Here is a 14,806-nt window from a genome sequence, read left to right on the forward strand (position 1 = left end):
ATGTTTTTAATGTTTTTATTTATTTTTGAGAGAGACACACAGAGTGTGAGTGGGGGACAGGCAGAGAGAGAGAAGGAGACACAGAATCCAAAGCAGTGTCACTTTGGATAATCAGACCTTACCTGTGCCCCTAAGCAGCATCTCTTCCCCCGCCCTCACCTCATTCGTCAGATTTGGCTCCAAATGGCTTGAATGATTACAAAAACCAAGCCTGCCGTGGATGCTGCAGACTCGCCATCCCGGAGGGTGTGTGGGGGACCCATGTGCTGAAGGAGTCAGCTCAGCCGTCCTCTTCCGCTGTTGGGCAGAGCCTGGGGGCCCAGAGGACCCGCACACCAGATGCTGGGCCGGTGACTGCATTGTAGGGACCAGGGCTTATGTGTTCTATCCCCAGTGGGTTTGTATGACAAATAGATGACCTAGTGGTGACTCCCCACAGCCCCAGTGTGGGCTGCAGCAGTGGTGACAGTGAACTTGGCCCCAGCCCAGAACACACCCTGACAGGGAGTGCTCTCTTTGCAGAACAGCTGCCCACAGGGGATCCCCACCATGATGGACTTGTTCTCAGCATAGGTGCAACATGTTAGGGTGGCAACGTTACACTGATCTCAGGAGAGCGCAGCTCCGAGAAGTGGGCCAGGAATGAGGGTGGGGCTCTGACCCGTCCCTACAGGGAGCACAGCACACAGGAGCCAGGATGGCTAGTGGAGGTGGTGAGGAAGAAAGCAAGAGTCCATTCATTGCCTGTCAGGTACCTAGAGGTCGTTTCAGGTTTGTCTTACGCCTGTATTGCTTTCTGACAGGGTATGGTGCGTGATGGCCATGTACCAACAGTTTGTGCTTGGTTTCTAAATAGTATAACAGAAGTCTCCGAGCATTGCTTTTGTCTTTGTATCTGTACAAGGAGTATAACATTGAGAACTGAGCCTTCAATCAGGCTGGACAGTTGAGCCCCATATTCGCTCCCCTTTTGTTCAAGGATAGATCTTGATTACCCAGATACTCACTCTGGCTTTCTCCTGCACACTGTCCCACCAGACACAGCTTTTATGAACAATTCTCAGTACTTCCCTGTAAGGACTGGCTGACAACTCCTGAGCTATTTACTCTTTTCCTTCCAGGATGGGAAGGTGATCGTGTGGGATTCCTTCACTACTAACAAGGTAAGGTGTTGTCGCTGGCATGTTGAGCAGCACCTCAGAACCACAGCCCTGGGTCCTCATCCCCTCCAGACACCCCCAGTCACAGTTATCCTTCTTCTCGGGCACCTATCTGGGGATGGAAACCCCACAAAAGCCCATCTGTATTCGGACAGCTCAGCAGCCCACAGCAAAATCCATTCCTCTGGAGAGCTAATACCCCTCATTGAGGCTGGAGCATGGAGAGCCACCAGACGGGGTGCTAGCACTAAAACGGGAAAGGGCCTGGCTTGGAAAACTTATCACATTCACACAGACATGTATTGTTTTTCTTCTGAGGGATGGTAGGAGGTTCCCAAATCCCCAGGTTTCTCTCCTCTCTGTGTCTTTGACCAGACTCCATACCGCTGTGGACATGAGCAGGCAGTGGGCAGGGAAGCTGTGGCTGCAGGGGGTTGAACTGACTATCCTCTGTCTGGCCTGGGCATGCTCGGCTCTGAATTTAGACTCCTAAGAGAAAGGCCAAAATCAATGTGTCGGTGTGCTTACAAGCCTGCATCATGTTGCCATTTACAGTAATGACTATTGATTCTGTTATTTACTTATAAAGAAAGTCTTCTTTTTCACTATATAAAACACAGAGATCTAGATCTGCCTAAAACTGAACAGCATCCGAATTCTGCACTATTGAATGTGTTTAGTAGCTGTTGTGGTAGGCAGTTGCTGTACAACCTGATCAAGGGGGGGCCCAGAACCATCTTTTGGAGCAGAGTCCCTAATGGTCAGGCCCCTGGGAAATAGTAAAAATGGCAACTTAAGAGTTTGCAAAGGGCTTTCCTGTCCAGCACCTCCCTCCACGGAAGCTTCTATTTCTCCCAGCATGCCTTAGCATCTTCAGGAGTGTGTGGGTTTTTGTTATTTCTGTTTAAGCCTTAGAATCTCATTGAGCACACACTGCCTGGTTTCTAAGGGGCATGGTGTTGCCTCTGTGGCCTCCCCGTCAGAGACCATAGTTATTACTTGTAAAGAAGGGGGCCTGGGGTGCCTTGTGCCTAAAGCGACCATTTGCACAGATTATTCTTGGCGTTTAAAAGGCTGTAGATTCTGGGGCACCTGGCTGGCTCAGTTGGTTAAGCATCTGACTTCAGTTCAGGTCACAATCTCACAGTTCATGGGTTCAAGCCCTGCGTCGGGCTCTGTGCTGACGGCTGGAGCCTGGAGCCTGCTTTGGATTCTGCATCTCCCTCTCTCTCTACCCTTCTCCTGCTTTGCTCTCTCTCTCTCTCTCTCTCTCTCTCTCTCTCTCTCTTTCTCAAAAATAAACATTAAAAAAATTTTTTTAAGGCTATAGATTTCAAGTGACAGAATTTTCATGGTCAGTGTCAGGGCCCATGTTTCCCCCACAAAATCACACAGAATCAAACAGGAAAGAAGACCAGCACTCACATGTACTTTAGGAATCATCTAGTCCCATCCTCTCCCTTCACAGATGGGGAGAGACTGAGGGAGGACAAATGGCAGGGCTACATGAGGCCGCACATCTTGCTGGTGTTGGAACCAGGACCAGGGCCTGTCATGGAAATAAGACCACAAATTTAGAAGGTTTTGAATCGTGGCTTTCTTGTTTGCCTGTCTACATGCAGGAGAATGCAGGAGCCAGGAGCAGGAACTACTACGTCTTGTTCTCATAGCTTCCATGTTACGAGTTCTGTGTTATCTGTGAGCACAACTCAGCATCACCCTGTGCACACCTGCCCCCACTCACACCTTCCCAGGAATGGTTTCAGGCCCCACAGGGCCCAGCGGCTGTCGTACACTCACAAGGAGACACATATGACATACATGTTGAATCATTTAAGAAAAGATTTTGAAAATAGGGGGAATTTGAGTAAATAGGTTGAAGAATATAACTGCAGTGAAATTCAGACTGACCTTTCAAAGAAAATGAGCTCCAATATTCATTCACAAGAATGAGGGGAGTACACCATTAAGAAGTAAGTAAAACATTAAGAATATTGTTTTGCTGGTTGAGATTTTTAGCTTTCCGAATATACGACATACTGTTCAGCTGATTATGGGGAAGCTGAGTCTCTTCGTCAGTCTCCAGCTGATCGTCACCTCACATCACTGCTCTTTGAAGCTGTAATGGAATTGAGCAGGAACCTGAATCGTTTCATTTTGTGAAAACTAAAGGTTAATACATGTGTGTAGAAACACTGCTCGTTCCTTCTATGAACCTGGCGTACTGTGTTTCAGGAGCACGCGGTCACTATGCCCTGCACGTGGGTGATGGCTTGTGCATATGCCCCATCAGGATGCGCCATTGCATGCGGGTGAGTAGGGGCCACAGCAGCTTTTCAGATGTCCTGTTAGCCATAAAACACCGTTCGATGGGCAAAAACAAACACACAAAAACTTGTTTTTGTTATTTACTGGTTAAGTAATGTGTTAACTTCCTCCCTGAACTTTATCAAAAAAGAAACTATAAAAATCTCTTTCATAATTATTTTCACTACAGACTGACAGTCATTTAAGTTTCAAACCTACCCGCCTCTACTCTCAAATGCTGTTGGTAGGGACTGGAAATTGGTGTAGACATTTTGGAAAACTTGTTGGTAATATGAAAGAAGCCTTGAAAAATTTATAACCTTTGGGGCACCTGGGTGGCTCAGTTGGTTGGCCGTCCGACTTCAGCTTAGGTCATGATCTCACAGTTCACGAGTTGGAGCCCTGCATTGGGCTCTGTGCTGACAGCTCAGAGCCTGGAGCCTGCTTTGGACTCTGTGTCTCCCTCTTTCTCTGCCCCTCCCCTGCTTGCACTCTGTCTCTCTCTCAAAAATAAATAAACATTAAAAAATTTTTTTTAAAACCAAAAAACAAAAATTTGTAACCTTTGATCCTAATGATGCCACATCTAAGAACTTTGTTTGAAAGGAATGATCCATAATATAGAAAAGCCACATGAGTGATAATATTTATTGTAGTGTTATTTAAAATAAAGCAAAAATAGGGTCAAGTAGGGAAGAACAGTATGTCCATCAAAGGAAATTGTTAAGTGAATTGCGGTACATGAATTGAAGGAAATATTTTATACAACCATCAAAAAGAAAACTTCGTAATTATAGTAAGTGAAAAGAGCATCCAGGAAGCCTGGGTGGCTTAGTTGGTTGAGCGTTCAACTTCAGCTCAGGTCATGATCTCATGGCTCATGAGTTTGAGCCCCACATTGGGCTCACTGCTGTCAGCACAGAGCCTGCTTCAGATCCTCTGTCCCCCTCTCTCTCTGCCTCTTCCCCACTGGTTTTCTCTCAAAATAAATAAATAAACTTAAAAAAAAAAAAGAGCATCCAGGTGGCTAGGAAGACTGTTTTATTCTCTATTCTCCTGGAGCTCAGTTTAACAGAGTTGGCACTGGGGACTGCAACCAACCCAATTCCCTTTCCCTGTCTTAAACGGTTCTGGAACCATTCAAAGTATTTCTACAGTAGGAGCCCAGCCATGTTAGGAAAGAGGCGATCACATGTCTGTGATGAACTATACCAGAAAATCCAGTAGCAGTTCTTTGTGGATGATAGGACTATGGGTTTTTTTAAATAGTTTTCTCTATTTTCAAGTTTTAAAAATAAGTCTATGTTATTTTTATAATCAGGAGAAAATAGTTTTATTTCAAAAGTGAAAATCCTTGGCCTTGAAACAAAAAGTTTGGAGCGTTCTCCAGCCAGGGTCACACCAGTGCTCATCCCCAATGTCCCTCCCTTTGGGTGGCTGTTTGGGGGCATCTTTCCATTAACTCTCCATTTGCCAAGACCCTGTGTGCCTTTGGAACCCATGGTCACACACACGTATTTCATATTTTCTAATTATTTAAATAATTCAAAAGTAAGTTGTATTTCCATCTTATAACTGAATGGTAATATTTATATAAAATTCATTTCCATTTACTTCCTGAAAAGGTTTGGGGTAAGCATAATAAAAGACACATACATATGTGATTTATATATATGTGTGTGTGTGTGTGTGTGTGTGTAGGTATTTATATATGTCATATATATAAAACATTTATATATATGCTATATATATAAAACTTTATATATGTGTATGCATACACACACACACACACACACACACACACACACACACTATCAGGTAAGTACAAAGGAGTTCAGCCAGCTGGACAGTTAGAAGGCACAGTCCCCACAAGACTTCTGTCCCTTCAGATACCAGCCACAAATTTGAGAGTCCCCACAACCATTCTCAGGTTTGAACTCTGGGAAGTGCTATACTTAGGCTCACAGTGAAAGGATACAAATTAGAGCCAAAGAAAGAGGTGCATAGGGCAGAGTCCAGGAGGGGTCCAAACCTGGAACTTCCAGGTGTCCCCTCTCTGTAGAGTCACAGATGGCATCACCTCCTCCTGGCCACCATGTGTGATGATACGCAGAGTATTATCAACCAGGGAAACTCCTCTGAGCCTCTGGTGTCCAGAGTTTTTACTGGGGCTCAATCACATACTCCCCATGTGGCTGACCCTCAGTCTCCAGTGTGTCCTCGAGGTTTAGACTAATACCTTCAGTTTCTAGTTCCTCCAGAGGAGGTCAGAACTGACAGAGATTGGAAGTCACAGTGCATCTCCTAAAGCCCCCACCAGAAATCACACTGTTAAGACTATTGGCCAGAACTGTTCCCATCAGACAGGCCATTCCTGGGACTCAGAGATGACCTCCCAGTAGCTGAAGGCAAAAGCCAACCTCTCATTAGGTAAGATCAGTTCTTTCTCATTAGGAATAATAAATATTCTGCATTTTAAAAAACCCTGGAGTAATATGTTTCTAACTGGGCATTGATGTTAGCAGATACATAGAGTTGGGTGAGTTACATGATTTCTGAGTATTTGACACTGAGCTACTAGCTGTCTGGTTCTACTTTACAAAAAGAATATGTTGGGTAGATCCTTCTGCAATATGCAATGGATATAATAACACAGTGAACAAGGTCTTTCACAGTAGTTTAGAAAATGATTCTCTTGGATATGTCTTATTTGAACCCTCACTAAATGGAACCCAGTGGGAACATGTCCATGAGGATGAGGGGCAGGCAGGGAAGAGAACAGTTTTACAAGGCCCAGGTGGACGCATTTGTGGTGACAGCCTGGCAGAGAGAAAAAGCTCAGAGAGGAGGGATGGCTGGTGCCTTAATCTCAGTCACATCTGTTTCCCAGCCCTGGCATATGGTAGCTGGTCAGCACCTGCACTGGCTGCCTTGCACCTTGTTATGAAACAGAAGTGGAGGTAGTTCAAGGTGTAACTATTGGTGAAATATTAACAAATATGTAAAATATGGGGTCCACTGGATGAGGAGAGAGCATTAAAAATGAAACTGAGAGACTGAATCCCCATCGTAGACAAAAGCACCATCTCCCTTGCTCAGACCTTCCTTAGAACTGCCAAGAGCCACCGCGATTAACTTGCCTTTCTAGTGATGATCTAATGAGATGTTTCTCGACTGTGGCTTTGTGACACCCCTGTAACTCCGTGATCACACAGACCCACATCTCTGCCACATTCTCAATTTTTTTTAGGGAATAATGGGGATATTTTTATCTCCATCTGCCTGACTTGTGGGTCTATTTCTTAGTTGCTTCCAAACTTAAAAGCTAAACTCTAACAGTATTGACACAATCCTCTTCTCAAAAAAAAAAAAATGTGTTAATTGATTTTATTTATATGTAAGTTTTTTTTTTTATTTATTTAAAAGCCAGATCCCCAAGAAGAGTTCACTCAGGAATTGTACACTTGATATGAACAACTGTTCACAAGGCACCGGACTGAGTGTCCTGAGGAATTTAAAGATGAATAGGGTAGGGGCACCTGGGTGGCTCAGTCGGTTAAACGTCCCACTCTTGATTTCAGCTGAGGTCATGATCTTGCGGTTTTTGGGATCGAGCCGGACCTTGGGCTCTGTGCTGACAATGCAGAGCCTGCTTGGGATTCTCCCTCTCTCTGCCCACATGTGCTCTCTCTCTCTCTCTTTCTCTCTCTCTCTCTCTCAAAATAAATAAATAAACAAACATAGTGCCTGCCTCCAACCAAGTAGAATATAAAGATAACAATTATGACCACTTACTGAGTCTCTATCATATGTCTAGAGCCATTCTGAACTCTTTATGCTTCTTCACAATAGCCCCTTGTAAAAGGTGGGTGGCATCCACTCCATTTTATAGTTGAGGAAACTAAGGCTCAGAGAACCTTAACAAACATAAGCAAGATTACAAAATGAGTTAGATACTAAACCAGAGATTCAACACCAGATGCATCACACTGCAGGCTTCTCTGCTTCTCATAGTGCAAATAACTCTAATAAGTATCCCAACAGAGCTACAGAAACTACTCTGAAGCCTCAGCATGGGAGAAAGCCTTCCACCCTGAGGTCTGGGGAAGCCCATGGTCCACAGCATGTTGGTTCAATGGCACAGCCTAACTGCAAATCATTCTTACCCACAAGCTTATGAATTACTGGTAATAGACTTCCCAAGTCCACACCTGCCGCTTTGAGCAGCTGGAAAGGCTAAGGGACACCCTAGCATCCCCAGGGCCTTAGAAGAGAGCTACTAAACATCGTTCCCCACTAAAAGGAAGCAAGGCTCCTTGGAGTAAGGCTGATTTAGGTCTGGGACAGGAAAGGAAGGCCTCTTTAGAGCCTCGGGGATTTTCTTGTTCCAGAAAGCAAGAAAATATTCAAGGACCAATGGAGTCCTATCAAAAAGAAACAGGAGCTGCTTGAAGGGGCCCCCACTGTCCAAATTTGGGACAATTTAAGCATCACATGGAATAGTGATAGTAATGGATTATAACAGAGTTGAAGAGAAAAAGGAATCCATTTCTTAGGAATGATCAAATCAGAAGGTCACCCTTTTGTACCCCTAAAGTAATATTTGATTCAAACAAGCATAGTCTTGCTGAAGCCATTGCATGAAAGGTTGTTGGAAAGCAGGATATTCACATGGTCTTGAAGTGTCAAACCCAAACTATTACTAATTATAAACAAGTCACATTTACCATGGAAAGATATAATGCTTTGACCAAGCCATCAAAGTTGGCATCACCAATTTTAAGACAAGAGGCATCACAAACCTCTGAAGTGAAGCAGTAAGAAAGAAGTACACAATGTCACCTTTATACTATTATTGCCAAAAAAAGTTATACTTGAAAATAGCCATTAAGAAACAATGTGGAGCACCTGGGTGGCTCAGTCAGTTGAGTGTCCACCTTCAGCTCAGGTCATGATCTCGCAGTTCGTGAGTTGGAGCCCCACATCAGGCTCACTGCTGTCAGCCTGTCGGCACAGAGCCCTCTTCGGATACTCTGTCCCCCTCTCTCTGCCCTTCCCCCCGCTTAAGCTGTCTTGCTCTATAAATTTTGAAAAAAGCAAAGAAACAATGTGACAAGTCCAGATTGTATGTGACATTCTATAAAACACTTGGCCTAAGATCTCTTGTCATGAACAACAACAAAAAAGAGGTAGAGGGTCTGTTCTAAATTAAAAGATCTTAGGGGGGCCTGGGTGGCTCATTAGGTTAAACGTCCAACTTTGGCTCAGGTCATGATCTCACAGCTCGTGAGTTTGAATCCCACATTGGGCTCTGTGCTGACAGCTCAGAGCCTGAGCCTGCTTCCAATTCTATCTCCATCTGTCTCTGCCTCTCTCCCTCTCTCTCTCTCAAAAATAAACGTTTAAAAAATTAAATTAAAGGATCTTAAAAAGATACAAAAAACAGTGCAATATCTGAACCTTGCTTGGGCCCTGGATCTTGGGGGCAATTGGGGAAGATTGAATACAGATGGCCTCTTGCACGGTGTTAGGGAATTTGTGTTAGTTTTCTAAATGTGATAATGATTTAGTGGCCACCTAGGAGAATGTTTTATAGAAGATGTATATTTGCAAATTGAAGTATTTAGATGTAACATGTCACGTCTGCACTTCCCTTCAAATGGTTCAGAATTTGCTCCTACAAATATGGCAAAACCAAAGTTACTAAACATAAGTCAGGGGATCTGGGTGTTCATTGTCATATTTTTCTTTCAATTTTACTGTACATTTGAAAATCTTCCAAGTAAAAGTTGGGGGAAAGTTTACAATATATGATGCTGCCAAAGGGAAACATTTTGAAAAAGTGCATGTGCATGAGAATGTATACATGTATTCTATTGCCCTATACTAGCATTTGACACTTCTTTCTTTCCATGCTAGTGGTTTGGATAATAAGTGTTCTGTGTATCCACTGACATTTGACAAAAATGAAAACATGGCTGCCAAAAAGAAGTCAGTCGCTATGCATACCAACTACCTGTCTGCCTGCAGCTTCACCAACTCAGACATGCAAGTAAGTAAACAGCCATGTGGTGGGGCAGCCTGCTGGAGAGCAGGGGAAGTGGCAGAGGACTAAGAAGGAGTGGCAAGGAGAGGAAGCTTTCCAGTGTCCTCTGTCATTATTACTGTTATTGTTACTGTTATTATTATTATCATCTTGTTCAAGTTTAATTAACATACAGTGTTATATTTCAGATATACAATATAGCGATTCATCAGTTCTATGCATTTTCCATTGCTCATTATGATAAATGTGCTCTTAATCCCCTTTATTTCACCCCATCCCTCACCACCTCCCTCCCCTCTGGCAACCGCCAGTTTGTTCTCTGCATTAAGAGTCTGTTTTTTGAAGGACGCCTGGGTGGCTCAGTCAGTTGAGCATCCAACTCTTGATTTCGGCTCAGGTTGTGATCCCAGGGTTGTGCGATTGAGCCCCGCATAAGTCTCGGCACCGAGTATGGAGACTGTTTGGGATTCTGTCTTTCTCTCCCCCTCTGCCCCCTCCCTCACTCATGCACACTCTCTCAAAATACATAAATAAACTTAAAAATAAAGAAAACCATTTCATTTACAATTACATCGAAAAGAATAAAATACCTAGGAATAACTTAACCAAGGAGGTGAAAGCTCTGTACTCTGAAAACTATAAAACATTGATGAAAAAACTGAAGATGACACAAACAAATGGAAACATATTCCATTCTCTAGACCCAATATTGTTAAAATATCCATTCTACCAAAAGCAATCTACAGATTTAATACAATCTCTATTAAAATACCAACAACATTTTTGAGAGAACTAGAACAATCCTAAAACTTATATGGAACCACAAAAGACCCCAAATAGCCAGAGAAATCTTGAGAAAGAAGAACAAAACTGGAGGTATCACAATCCTAGATTTCAAGATATACTACAAACTGTAGTAATCAAAACAGTATGGTACTGGCACGAAAATAGATGCATAGGTTGATGGAACAGAATAGAGTCCAAAAATCCATCCACACTTTTATGGTCAATCTACAGCAAAGCAGGTAAGAATATACAATGGGGGAAAAGACAGTCTCTTCAACAAATGGTGCTAGGGAGATTTGGCGGTTGGGAAGATGGTGGCGTAGGAGGACGCTGGGCTCACCGCATCCTGCTGATCACTTAGATTCCACCTACACCTGCCTAAATAACCCAGAAAACCGCCAGAAGACTAGCAGAACGGAGTCTTCGGAGCCAAGTGCAGACGAGAGGCCGACAGAAGAGGGTAGAAAGGGCGGTGAGGCCGTGCATGCTACACGGACTGGCCAGAGGGAACCAGGGCGGAGGGGTGGCCCGCAGGCCAAGCAGAGCCCCCGAGTCTGGTTTGCAAAAGCAGAGGGGCCGGACGTAGTGTGTTCTGACAGCAAGCAGGACTTGACATCTGGAAGGTTATAAGCTAACAGCTCTGCTCGGAGAACGGGAAGGCTGGAGGACAACGGGAGGGAGAGTTGTTGAGCCCCGGACGACAGAGCTCAGCTTGGCAGGGAACAAAGGCGCTCGACGTGGCATCTCCCTCGCCCATCCCCCAGCCAAAATCCCAAAAGGAACCAGTTCCCAACACGGAACTTGCTTGCACCGCACAAACACCCAACGCTGTGCTTCTGCGGATCCATCCCTCCGGTGACTCCCTCCCGGTGCCACAGGGCCCCTCCCGAAGCAGACCTCTGAAGGATAAGCAAGCTGAGCCTGCCCCTCCCGCCCCTGTGCACCTTGCAGATCCACCCCAGCTAATACGCCAGATCCCCAGCACCACAAGCCGGGCAGTGTGCAAGTAGCCCAGATGGGCCACGCCACCCCACAGTGAATCCCGCCCCTAGGAGAGGGGAAGAGAAGGGCCACTGACTGTGGCCCCAGCGGTGGGCTGGGGGCAGACATCAGGTCTGACTGTGGCCCCGCCCACCAACACGAGTTATTCAAGACAGCACAGGGGAAGTGCCCTGCAGTTCTGCACCACTCCAGGGACTATCCAAAATGACGAAAAGGAAGAATTTCTCTCAAAAGAATCTCCAGGAAATAACAACAGCTAATGAACTGATCAAAAAGGATTTAAACAATATAACAAAGTGAATTTAGAATAATAGTCATAAAATTAATCGCTGGGCTTGAAAACAGTATAGAGGACAGCAGAGAATCTATTGCTACAGAGATCAAGGGACTAAGGAATAGTCAGGAGGAGCTAAAAAAAATGCTATAAACGAGCTGCAAAATAAAATGGAAATGACCACGGCTCAGATTGAAGAGGCAGAGGAGAGAATAGGTGAACTAGAAGATAAAATTATGGAAAAAGAAGAAGCTGAGAAAAAGATAAAAAAATCCAGAGGTATAAGGGGAAAATTAGAGAACTAAGTGATGCACTAAAGAGAAATAATCTATGCATAATTGGTATTCCAGAGGAGGAAGAGAGAGAGAAAGGTGCTGAAGGTGTACTTGAAGAAATAATAGCTGAGAACTTTCCTGATCTGGGGAAGGAAAAAGGCATTGAAATCCAAGAGGCACAGAGAACTCCCTTCAGACGTAACTTGAATCAATCTTCTGCACGAGATATCATAGTGAAACTGGCAAAATACAAGGATAAAAAGAAAATTCTGAAAGCAGCTAGAGATAAACGTGCTCTAACATATAAAGGGAGACCTATAAGACTTGTGACCGATCTCTCTACTGAAACTTGGCAGGCCAGAAAGGAATGGCAGGAAATCTTCCATGTGATGAACAGAAAAAATATGCAGCCAAGAATCCTTTATCCAGCAAGTCTGTCATTTAGAATAGAAGGAGAGATAAAGATCTTCCCAAACAAAAACTGAAGGAATTCGTCACCACTAAACCAGCCCTACAAGAGATCCTAAGGGGGATCCTGTGAGACAAAGTACCAGCGACATTGCTACAAGCATGAAACCTACAGACATCACAATGACTCTAAACCCATATCTTTCTATAATAACACTGAATGTAAATGGACTAAATGCACCAACCAAAAGACATAGGGTATCAGAATGGATGAAAAAACAAGACCCATCTATTTGCTGTCTACAAGAGACTCATTTTAGACCTGAGGACACCTTCAGATTGAGAGTGAGGGGATGGAGAACTATGTATCATGCTACTGGAAGTCAAAAGAAAGCTGAAGTAGCCATACTTATATCAGACAAACTAGACTTTAAATTAAAGGCTGTAACAAGAGATGAAGAAGGGCATTATATAATAATTACAGGGTCTATCCATCAGGAAGAGCTAACAATTATAAATGTCTATGCGCCGAATACAGGAGCCCCCAAATATATAAAACAATTACAAACATAAGCAACCTTACTGATAAGAATGTGGTCATTGCAGGGGACTTTAACACTCCACTTACAGAAATGGATAGATCATCTAGACACACGGTCAATAAAGAAACAAGGGCCCCAAATGGTACATTGGATCAGATGGACTTGACAGATATATTTAGAACTCTGCATCCTAAGCAACAGAATATACTTTCTTCTCGAGTGCACATGGAACATTCTCCAAGATAGATCACATACTGGGTCACAAAACAGCCCTTCATAAGTTTATAAGAATTGAAATCATACCATGCATACTTTCAGACCACAATGCTATGAAGCTTGAAAATCAACCACAGGAAAAAGTCTGGAAAACCTCCAAAAGCATGGAGGTTAAAGAACACCCTACTAAAGAATGAGTGGGTCAACCAGGCAATTAGAGAAGAAATTAAAAAATATATGGAAACAAACGAAAATGAAAATACAACAATCCAAACACTTTGGGATGCAGCGAAGGCAGTCCTGAGAGGAAAATACATTGCAATCCAGGCCTATCTCAAGAAACAAGAAAAACCCCAAATACAAAATCTAACAGCACACCTAAAGGAACTAGAAGCAGAACAGCAAAGGCAGCCTAAACCCAGCAGAAGAAGAGAAATAATAAAGATCAAAGCAGAAATAGACAATATAGAATCTAAAAAAACTGTAGAGCAGATCAACGAAACCAAGAGTTGTTTTTTTGAAAAAATAAACAAAGTTGATAAACCTCTAGCCAGGCTTCTCAAAAAGAAAAGGAAGATGACCCAAATAGATAACATCATGAATGAAAATGGAATTATTACAACCAATCCCTCAGAAATACAAGCAATTATCAGGGAATACTATGAAAAATTCTATGCCAACAATCTGGACAACCTGGAAGAAATGGACAAATTCCTAAACACCCACACACTTCCAAAACTCAATCAGGAGGAAATAGAAAGCTTGAACAGACCCATGACCAGCAAAGAAATTGAATCAATCATCAAAAATCTCCCAACAAATAAGAGTCCAGGACCAGATGGCTTCCCAGGGGAGTTCTACCAGACGTTGAAAGCAGAGATAATACCTATCCTTCTCAAGCTATTCCAAAAAATAGAAAGGGAAGGAAAACTTCCAGACTCATTCTATGAAGCCAGTATTACTTTGATTCCTAAACCAGACAGAGACCCAGTAAAAAAAAGAGAACTACAGGCCAATATCCCTGATGAATATGGATACAAAAATTCTCAATAAGATACTAGCAAATCGAATTCAACAGCATATAAAAAGAATTATTCACCATGATCAAGTGGGATTCATTCCTGGGATGCAGGGCTGGTTCAACATTCGCAAATCAATCAATGTGATACATCACATTAATAAAAGAAAAGATAAGAACCATATGATCCTGTCAATCGATGCAGAAAAGACATTTCACAAAATTCAGCAACATTTCTTAATAAAAACCCTCGAGAAAGTCAGGATAGAAGAATCATACTTAAACATCATAAAAGCCATTTATGAAAAGCCCACAGCTAACATCATCCTCAATGGGGAAAAACTGAGAGCTTTTTCCCTGAGATCAGGAACACGACGGGGATGTCCACTCTCACCGGTGTTGTTTAACATAGTATTGGAAGTTCTAGCATCAGCAATCAGACAACAAAAGGAAATCAAAGGCATCAAAATTGGCAAAGATGAAGTTAAGCTTTCCCTTTTTGCAGATGACATGACATTATACATGGAAAATCCGATAGACTCCACCAAAAGTCTGCTAGAACTGATACATGAATTTAACAAAGTTGCAGGATACAAAATCAATGTACAGAAATCAGTTGCATTCTTATACACTAATAATGAAGCAACAGAAAGACACATAAAGAAACTGATCCCATTCACAATTGCACCAAGAAGCATAAAATACCTAGGGATAAATCTAACCAAAGATGTAAAAGATCTGTATTCTGAAAACTATAGAAAGCTTATGAAGG

At 43.1% G+C, this 14,806-nt stretch overlaps 1 protein-coding gene across 4 annotated transcripts in view; it reads left to right on the forward strand.

The window, feature by feature from the left end:
- Positions 1-14,806, forward strand: part of GNB5 (G protein subunit beta 5) — a 59,720-nt gene that overhangs the window by 25,551 nt on the left and 19,363 nt on the right. For all 4 annotated transcript variants that reach the window (XM_023255346.2, XM_023255349.2, XM_023255348.2 and 1 more), the window contains 3 exons: positions 1,122-1,163; positions 3,396-3,472; positions 9,387-9,519. In XM_023255346.2, the coding sequence (XP_023111114.2) occupies positions 1,122-1,163; positions 3,396-3,472; positions 9,387-9,519 (252 nt within the window). The remainder of the gene's footprint in view (positions 1-1,121; positions 1,164-3,395; positions 3,473-9,386; positions 9,520-14,806) is intronic.

This window comes from Felis catus, chromosome B3 (genome assembly GCF_018350175.1).
Source record: "Felis catus isolate Fca126 chromosome B3, F.catus_Fca126_mat1.0, whole genome shotgun sequence".
NCBI classification, from domain to species: Eukaryota; Metazoa; Chordata; class Mammalia; order Carnivora; family Felidae; genus Felis; species Felis catus.